The 10,849-nt window shown below is 36.0% G+C and overlaps 1 protein-coding gene across 1 annotated transcript in view; it reads left to right on the forward strand.

Moving 5' to 3' along the window:
* LOC149776987 (uncharacterized) overlaps positions 1-7,418 on the forward strand; it is a 35,658-nt gene extending 28,240 nt beyond the window's left edge. The window contains exons 5-6 of the mRNA XM_089941727.1: positions 1,037-1,157; positions 4,401-7,418. Of these exons, the coding sequence (XP_089797853.1) occupies positions 1,037-1,157; positions 4,401-4,794 (515 nt within the window). The 3' untranslated portion in view covers positions 4,795-7,418. The remainder of the gene's footprint in view (positions 1-1,036; positions 1,158-4,400) is intronic.
* The last annotated feature ends 3,431 nt before the right edge of the window (positions 7,419-10,849 follow it).

Genomic DNA, 10,849 nt, shown 5'->3' on the forward strand with positions numbered 1-10,849 from the left:
TCATGGTTCAGATTTTTAAAACTTTTTTGGGACATTTAATTTTTTTTTATATACATATGATTAAGCAAAAATCATGAGGTTGACAAGTGAATTTTGGTACACTTATTTGTATTTGAATTAAGATGAGCTGATCATTTTTTCAGGCCATTATAAAAATTCAATTTGGGACATTTTTTGAACTTTTTGACAAAAAAAACTTTTAAATGGCACAGCTTAACAATAACCACTTGAGGTAGACAAATGAAGTTTGGTAAACATATTTTTTCTTCATGTGTATATATCCTGATCAGATTTTCAGGCTTTTAGAAAAATTATTGGGGTTTCCATTGTCATTGGCATCAAGAATATTTTGGTATTCAAGCTTTTAAAAGTAACATGTTTTCTCTAGATCCTGCTTTCCCGTAAAACTCTTTGATAGTATAACTGCAGCTCTAATCTTAGTATAGTTATATAAGATTTCATGTCTTCACCATCTCATCTGATTCATGGAAAATAGTTTCTTTCAAAATCACATATCTTCTGCATCCATTCAGCTGAAAGTTTGGTATATTATTACAGTATGTTTAATGTTTTATGCTGATATGCAAGGAATTCCCATCTTGCCTGCTTAAGCAGAAATCTTAGTGCATCATTAATATTAACATTTTTATGAGTTTCAAATTAACATCAGTTACTGTATTCAACTGAAAATTGAGGATCATGACACTGATTATGTGAAGAGTTGTTATCTTGGCCGCTTGAGGATTACAGTCTGTGTTTTAAGTTTTGTGTCAACTCATATGCAAGTGAGACATGAGTTTCCATGGAACACTTGTTTATTTATTTATCTACTTTTTGGATTTTAGACTTTATTTTTGTGACAAAATCTTTGTTAGTACACTTTAGAAAATGTGGGTTTCTTCCTTCACCAAAAATCCAGTGCAGGTGATGAAAAAGTTTACTTGTCCAACAAGAATTTTGGCCTGTTTGAAGTCGACGATTTTTCCAAGTGATGTTTTGTAAAGTTGTAAAATATTTGGTTTCCATCCTATCTTAGGTATCAAGCTACTCTGCTCAAGCAATTGCCTGCTAAATGGGTTCATAGATGAAACAGAACAACATAATGAAGGAAGAAAAAGAAAACATGTTAAGAAGAACTCCAGCAGTAGTGAAGACAGGTAATGGCCCAGAAGGGATTAATAGAATTTATCATATCTGTTTTGTGGGACAGGGAAGTTGCACCCAGTGGATCATGATTCCTGGGCAGAAATGAGGCTTAAAAATTTTCTCATATTCTGGGATGAAAAAGTGTGGGTTATTAACAAAAAGTGGGTAATATGCTAAAATTATAAAATAGCCATTATGTTTTTTAATTGTATGACTTGAGATACACGAAGAAATTTGATCTAAATTTGGAAACATGGTTAAAACAGAATTATTCCTTAACTTCAGAAATTAAACATGAAATATCTGACAGCTGATTTGACAGCATGCAAGGCAGGATAACAGTTACACGAGGCAAGAGAGAAAAATCATGCATTGGGATTTAAACTAAGAAGATTGTTAAAAATGGCCCAGTTTTTAATAGTCCTCTATGTAGGCACTAGTAGGGTATTGTAAACTCCAGAGATTACTCACCAGTAGGTCTTGATCAATTTGGACCTTTGGTCACAGTATGTAGTCTTCAAAGTATACCTTTGCAGAAACCATTATTTTCTTGTTAGACATAACATAAACATGACCAATGAAATTTAGAATCCATAATCTATTGGTTTCTTTCCTACTCAAAGTGTAACCATCAACAAAACTTGTTGATTGGTTTCAAGGAAGGACACTTAACGCGTTATTGGCTAGGAAATGGGTCCCATGTGCCTTTCCCAATGACACAGAACCGATGACTCTCTACCAACGCGTTATTGGCTAGGAAATGGGTCCCATGTGCCTTTCCCAATGACACAGAACTGATGACTCTCTACCAACGCGTTATTGGCTAGGAAATGGGTCCCATGTGCCTTTCACAATGACACAGAACCGATGACTCTCTACCAATGCGTTATTGGCTAGGAAATGGGTCCCATGTGCCTTTCCCAATGACACAGAACCGATGACTCTCTACCAACGCGTTATTGGCTAGGAAATGGGTCCCATGTGCCTTTCCCAGTGACACAGAACCGATGACTCTCTACCAACGCGTTATTGGCTAGGAAATGGGTCCCATGTGCCTTTCCCAATGACACAGAACTGATGACTCTCTACCAACGTGTTATTGGCTAGGAAATGGGTCCCATGTGCCTTCCCCAATGACACAGAACCGATGACTCTCTACCAACGCGTTATTGGCTAGGAAATGGGTCCCATGTGCCTTTCTCAATGACACAGAACCGATGACTCTCTACCAACGCGTTATTGGCTAGGAAATGGGTCCCATGTGCCTTTCCCAATGACACAGAACCGATGACTCTCTACCAATGCGTTATTGGCTAGGAAATGGGTCCCATGTGCCTTTCCCAATGACACAGAACCAATGACTCTCTACCAATGCGTTATTGGCTAGGAAATGGGTCCCATGTGCCTTTCCCAATGACACAGAACCGATGACTCTCTACCAACGCGTTATTGGCTAGGAAATGGGTCCCATGTGCCTTTCCCAATGACACAGAACCGATGACTCTCTACCAACGCGTTATTGGCTAGGAAATGGGTCCCATGTGCCTACCAACTGAGCTACCATGGTTCCATCACATTGTTTAGTCAGGAACAAAATTTATTCTGCAAAATCCATTTTTCTTTGATCTTGACCTTTGACCCAAACTTCAGTAGACCTCTTCCATACTTTAAGTGCAAGCCAACCACATATTTTGTTAAAGGTACAGGTTGATAACTGAAAATTTTTGTGCAGAAAATATTTTTTCTTTTTTTCAATCATGTTAACCATAACCTTTGAACTTTGTATGCCAAAGCTGATGTGATCCTTCCTTCACCCCAGGTTCTCGCCATTCACAAAGTTCGATTTAGGTGTGTGATGTAAAACTAATGTTTCTGTTATTGAAACCATTTTTTTTCTTCAAGTCATAGTGATCTTGACCCCAAAATAAATAAATGTTTTTACTTCCCACAAGTGCAAGCCATGCACAGAGTTTGGTCTACATATGTGATAATTGTGCGAAAATATTTTTTTTCATTCAAGTACATTACCTTTGGTCTTTGATCTTTTGACTCTGAAACTGATATGGTTCTTTCTTACCCTAAGTGCTGCAAGCTACCCACAAAGTTTGGTAAATATACATGGTGCATAAAGGTAGTTGTTTTGTAGAAACCATTTTTCCTCTTTTTTTCACAGTAACCTTGACCTAGGATTCAGAAATTGGTTGATGGTGGACAACTCAAGTTGCTTCATTTTCCTTCTCTTAGTCGCTGACCTTAACCCCCAAATCACTAGAGTTATTTTTCACATCAAGTGCAAATCATCCACCGTGTTTGGTAACTACTCATGATGAACAACTCAAGTTATTGTGTTGAAATGAAATGGCAATATTTACCATTCTATTGGCTGTTTAACAACTACACATCTTTAAGGTCAATTTTGAGAAACTAGAGTGGTTGTGGTTCAGTGTTACGTGAATATTAGCTCTTATCCTGTAAGAAGGAATGACTATATAGATCTGTAACTTCACTTCTGCAGCAAGTATAGATACATACTGAATATGTACTTTTATTAACACATCATAATTTGATTTTTGGTTGTAATCTGAATATCCCAATATATTGTAATGGCAGGAAAATATATACGATAAGTCCCTAAAAAAATCCTTCATATGTGTGAAAATATTTTCTTATGAAGATGTGGCAGATGTTTGGATTTTACAGCACAAACAAACATGCAATATTGAAATCCTCATGATTTGTGATCCTTTAGATTTTTGGTCTTGAATTGTCATTTTGATTTTTTTCTTCAAACACGTGACAGTAATATAGTCAAATTTTCTGTCGCTCACTTTCTCATCTTAATGTAGTTCGTATTTGTACATTTATCTATGAATACCTAGGTCTTTGAGTGATGATTTTATGCCAGTATACAGTAAGATGCACAAGGTTATAATCTTTCATGCGATTTCCAGTATTTCAGTTAAGATAAGTTTTTGTTGTAATAGAGGACAGAAACAAATTATTTTCCTTTTCCATTTTGAATAAAAACTGGGTGGTTGAGAAAAATCAATCATAGGGGTTTGCATGGAAACAAATAAATCCCATTTTCAAGGTCAGATTTTATGTGCATTTGTTTTATTAATAGTACAGTACTCATTATGATGCTGTCCATGATCATGGAGTATACTGCATTGTAGTGATATTACACATCTGACACAATATACATAATTAAACATGTTGCATAGCTCATACAAGTCAACACTTCTATATTCCAGTTCCGAAGATGAAAGAATATCTGAAGCTGCAGTATCGTATGACTTTGTAATGGAGCAAAGTAAACAGTTGCTTGGAACCCTGACTGGGACAGATGTTACAAAGGCTGACATTTACTGGAGTAAAGGAATTGCATTGGAGGAACCGGATAGTGGAAAAGGGGATATTAAATGTGATCACAAACACATAGTGCAAGATAGTAACACATGTAAAAGGAAGATAACTGCAGACTCTTGTTCAGGTCTAAAAAATAATAGTACACATGCGAGTTTGACACAACCATCTGGTAAAGCTGAAAGAAAGAAAACAGATCATAATGCATCTGATGTGGACAAGTCAAAACAAAAAAAGTACAAACATAAACACCAAAAAACAACGCTTGAGCAGAAGAAATAAATGTTTGAAGGAAAAAGTAATTGTTACTTCACTGTGTCTTTAAGAGTCAGATATGCAGTGTCGGCACAGTTAGAAAAGCTTATTTCATCGGCACACACTAAAAACATAAGCTAAAAATAAAAACCCTTAAAGTACAATTGTACTTTCTCACCATCAATAACAGATCAATTTCATTGTCTCCCTTAGATTTCTCTGGTGGCCTAGTGGTTAGAGTGTCTGCCTCAGATGCGGGAGGTTGTGGGTTTGAACCCCGGCCGAGTTATAACAAAGACTTATAAAAATAGTACTAACTGCTGCCTCACTAGGTGCTCAGCATGAAGAGGATAGTGTTAGAACTGGTCGGCCTGGTGTCAGGATAATGTGACTGGGTGGGACATTATGCTACATGTCTGTGGCATGATGCCCCAGTGCTAGACATCACTTTAAACTGCTACACAGTAGACATCATAGTGATATGACCGGGAAATTGTTAAAGCTACATTAAAAGTCCAAATCACACAAGCACTGTCTCACTTTCATAAGCAGACAGATTTCACTTTCTTGCCTTATTTAGCAGACCATTTCGCTTTCTTGCCTTCATTAGGAGACCAGTTGTACAATCTTGCCTTCGTGTGCAGAACAATTTCACTAAAATCTGCAATAGTATACATTCCAACCATTATTGGCGTAATCACAATGCTTTTTCCTGCACTGAATTAGGTCTTATGCTTAACTGTATGTGGACTACTTTTCTGATACCTTTAAAGGAAACGAAATAAAAAGTTGTTGGTCATTTCATTATCACTTTTTTAATCCCACTCATATAAAGAAGTTACTATTCTGAAGAAAGAAGACTGTTGCATAAGAATAGCACAAGAGTACAATTGTCTATCCTAGGCCTACAAGTACCTTCCTTACTTCTAATAATAGCAGCTGTATACAACACATTTCCAAAAAATGCATGGGCTTAGTCAGTTTGAAGACTTCTTCACATTATATTTTGATATGTTGAGGTCATGGGCCAGTCTGTACTTTCACAATGTGGCACCAGATGTTGAGTGAAGTTGGCTTTATCAATGTGACTCCTGGTTATAGGACTGAAAAATGCGTGAATAGGGATTTTTTAAATTTTAAAACATATCAGACCAGAAAAAGACAGATCAAAGCGCTTTACAGATTTAAAAATATGAGGGTGATGTAATAATCAGTCTGAGCATATCATCATGCTCATTGCAGAATTTGTTGACTTGACTTTACGATCATTCAGTGAAAGGCACATACCACATTTGGTTTTTTTTTCTTGTACCCTTTACTTTTTCGGATACAATGCAGTTATCAAAATAATAGTTATTTAAATGTATCATAATTTTTTGAACATATGATATCACTTTGTAAAAAAAAAAAAAAAAATACATTAAATTATCAGGCATAAAATTTCTACTAAGAAGGTTTATGTTTGCAAAAAGAGATGGAAAATAGCGTATTGCCATTTTGTTTTTACAAAAATTAATAATTAATTGTTGGTGAGAAAATATATTGACTGATGCATAAGCATGGGTGCCCGCAGCATAAGCAGTGTTTCCCTTTATGCACATTTGTGCATCAGGGACGCATGCTAGAGAAAATTGATGCACACATTTTGTTGCTGTGCATTTTTTGACACAAAGGATTTGCATAATGCGATCAGAATTTATTTAATATCCAACGCATTGGACGAGAGGTGGCATCGTGTATATTTCAAGCATAGGCATTGACTGGTTCCCTGCTTTGTTTACTCCCCGTGTTGCGCTCCTCTATTCGTATAGTGGAGTGCAACGCAGGGAACATAAGAAATAAGGATCCAGACTAGCATAGGCAATGTTATGATGGAGTAGCTTCCCCATATCTCGCGAGCCCTCACATGATTTCCATCGAGCACAGCAAGATGTCATCTTGATGTTTAACCTCAATGCTTGTTGCATTAGAAAGTAATCTCCAGATTAAAACCTCGTGCACTAAGAATCATTAGTGAAGAAAGTGAAAGAAGCAGAAGACAAGAGTAACTGTGGATCTAACTTTAATGAAAAATAGAGAAAATAATTCCCTTGACTGGAATACAGCACATCTATTAGGATTCCTGGTGTAACTTGTGATAGCATGATTGTGAAGACAGCAAAAGTGAATAATCCTGTCGTGGCAGGGTTTAAGAATTTTAACAAATCTGCCCTCATTCGCCACAAGATATCTAGAGAAAACATTATAACCCAAAACATTCTTTCACAACAAAGAAATCAGTACACTTGCTGAGAGAAGTGCACTTATTTGGATTATACAGTCAGGGGGTCATTGCAGATTTTTTGGTTTTTAACTTTGCTGCAATAAAAGATCGTAAAGTTCAAGTGTAACTTATTAGAAACAAGATGAATCATTAGCCTCCTTGATTTTTGGGTAAATTTGTTCTAGGACGAAGTACAATTAAATTGATGATAGTACACGTTTTATTACAGGCAGTAAATTAACTGCCATTTGGTTAAAAAGATTTATTAGGCTTTTTGTATTGGCTTGTATGTAATGTGTTGGTCTTTAATATTGCTTCAAAAAGATTATAAGGAGTGTACGACTTTAAAAGAAAAATGTACTAATAAAATTATTCTTTGAATGGACAATGCATTTGTTTGTTTGTTTAGAGAAAGAGAGAGTATGCTGTGCAAGTTGCAGTATCCTATTTCAAGATGAAAAAGTATGAGTCGGAAGAAAACTTGTTAGTACATTTTTGACCCCATTTTTTATTTGATCCCCAGTTCTGACAGCAAGGTTTTTTTTTATCCTCAGTTTTACACCCCTGGGGGATACACGGATAAGTCAAGGGGGTCACGTGACTGCCTCCCCTTCAAGTTTAATCATGCAAATAAAGCTGAAAATATGTTACAAGATTCTGTTCAAAACGCTTAGTAAATATTAACTTTAGTAATAGACTGCTTACTATACTGACTCGCCTGGCCGTGGCTGATTAACCTCTTCTGTCAATTCTTGCACTCAATCTGGTTTCAACTGGAATAACCCGAAGGCTAAGCATGATCAATTACCGTGTGGTTTTTGTGACAATGTACATCGTAACTAAAACAAGAATGAATTGTTGATTTAGTATTGTTTATTGATAATGGAATATAGCAGGACCGTAATACATGATTATCACAATCTTCAGGTAATAGTCTTTTTTTTCTCTTTGCAAATGCTACAAATAAAAACCACCCTGAATAAATATGGTCTTGTACACTGGCAAAATTTTGTTTCATCTCTCTCACACACACATATACACGATCATTAACTAAAATGTAATTTCAAGTTACTGCAATTGGATAAGGAGTTTATTGTTAATGTAAAAATACAAGTTGCACTAATTTCTTGACAATGTGGTCTCATATCATTGCGTACAATTTACCAATAAATAATACCCATAACTAATACATGTTCAAACCATCTTATTCATTTTGCCAACATTACACAACAGCTACACATGCTCTGAATTCAGACGAGCTTGCACACTGAGACATAATCCTCTCCCCCCTCTCGTTCACAATAACGACAAAAATCTTGGAGTACTTTTATTTTTATTGTAATTAGCTTCTTGATTCTTAGAGCAGAATGAGACAGAAATATGTTTACTTTGTATGTTTGTACCATTAGGTTGTCGAGTAGCGCGTGTTCCACAGAACTTTTTCAGGTATGATCCTTTTATTTTTCGTACAGTCAGTACCACTAAATGATAACTATTTATTTTACATATAATTTTTCATACACTGAAATTAATAATTATTTTTTCATGTACGAAAAATAACATGAAATACGGTAGACTAGTTAAAGTGAGTGTTATATATAAATAATTTGTCTACCTGTTTTTTGCTTATATTCTGGTAGTAACATGGATTCTGCCAATTTGTGATGATAATTTAACCAGCTGCAGATCCAGGTTAGAAGCAAATGTAAGTGTACATTTTTAATCCAGTTTTCTTTAATTATGACATGTGAGGTATAGATTAAACTTTTTATGCTCAGATTACGTTCTTTTGATGCTTATATTAGTGATAATTATGCTTTAATACCTCTCAAGGGGTTGGCATTGTCAGACCATTTCCACAGACTATCTTACCTGCATTATCAGACCAATTCCACAGTCTGAATTTGCAAATTCCAATATCTTACCTGCAGTAGTAGACAAATTGTATGGTCTTGTCTGCATTAGCATATCAATTTAACTATCTCATCCAGATTAGCAGACAAATTTCAGTTTTACCTGCATTATGAGACCAATTTCATTGTGTTGCCTGCATTAAGAGACCAATTTTCATTGTGTTGCCTCCATTAAGATACCAAATTTTTTGTTACCTGCATCAGGAGACCAATTTCATTGTGTTGCTTGCATAAAGAGACCAATTTGATTGTTGTCCGCATTAGAAGACCAATTTCATTGTGTTGCATGCATTAGGAGACCAATGTCATTGTGTTGCCTGCATTAAAAGACCAATTTGATTGTTTTGTCTACATAAAGAGACCAATTTCATCATGTTGCTCATTAGTAGACCAATTTCATCATTTAGACATCGTTAGTAGACCAATTTCATTGTTTTGCCTGCATTAAGACACCGATTTCATCGTGTTGCTTGCATAAGTGGACCAATTTCATTGTGTTGCCTGCATTAGGAGACCAATTTCATTGTGATGTCTGCATTAGTGGACCAATTTCATCATTTATACATCGTAAGTAGACCAATTTCATTGTTTTGCCTGCATTAAGACACCGATTTCATTGTGTTGTCTGCATTAGTGGACCAATTTCATTGTGTTGTCTGCATCAGGAGACCAATTTCATCATTTATACATCGGAAAGTAGACCGATTTCATTGTTTTGCCTGCATTGACACCGATTTCATTGTGTTGTCTGCATTAGTGGACCAATTTCATTGTGTTGTCTGCATTAGGAGACCAGTTTCATTGTGTTGCCTGCATTAGGGGACCAATGTCATTGTGTTGCCTGAATCAGGAGACCAGTTTCATTGTGTTGCCTGCATTTGGAGACCAGTTTAATTGTGTTGCATGCATTAGGAGACCAGTTTCATTGTGTTGCATGCATTAGGGGACCAGTTTCATTGTGTTGCCTACATTAAGGGACCAATTTCATTGTGTTGCCTCCATTAACAGATAAATTTAACTGAGTTGTCTGGATCAGCAAACCATTTTTTCACTTGCTTGTTTGTTTTAGGGACCAATTTTCAGTGTTGCATGCATTTGTGGAACAATTTCACTGTCTCACCTGCATCAGCACTATAGACATTGGCTGGTTTTTAATGGCATTTTGAGCACATGTTTCGTTGTATTATCTCAAGGAAATGGTATCAAAAAGCCTTTTCCAGCGACACAGAAAATGGTATAAAAGAACCTTTCCCAGCAGTACAGAAAATGGTATAAAAGAGACTTTCCCAGGGATGCAGGAAATGGTATTAGTGCTTTTCCCAGAGGCACAGGAAACGGTATCAAAGAGCCTTTCCATGGACACAAAGATGAAATTGTATTAAAAGTGTTTTTCCTAGGGACAGAGGAAGCATGTCTAACTTACATGCTCGATTTCCATTTTCATGCAGAACAGTATCTTAGATCATACCTAGGTCTTATTTTAGAGTAAGTGTGAGCATGGGGCAGCTGAATTATTATCCATTCAACTTTAACTTCAAACATCTGGAATAATGCAATAGTAATTCAACACAACCCAAATTTTTTAAAACGTTTTTGCCAATCTCAACTTTGCCAAATGTCAGCCAATCTTTATAATCAAAGACGAAATAGGCAACACAACTACATTTTATCCCTTTAGTACTTATAATACCTCAAACAAAAACCATCCTGCATTTTGGCCTAAACTCTCAAGATCATAACAATAAAATATCCAATTAACAGCTTGACATGTGTACATACTGGCCTTAAATCCCATTATGCGGCCACGCATCATTGCACTGGTTGCAAAACTTGATGGGACAGTTCCGGTATCCACTAGACTGGTATTTTAGAATCACCTGTAGCCAACATGAATGTTAACTTAAAG

This window comes from Sinohyriopsis cumingii, chromosome 18 (assembly GCF_028554795.1).
Source record: "Sinohyriopsis cumingii isolate HCF-2022 chromosome 18, ASM2855479v2, whole genome shotgun sequence".
Lineage (NCBI taxonomy): Eukaryota > Metazoa > Mollusca > Bivalvia > Unionida > Unionidae > Sinohyriopsis > Sinohyriopsis cumingii.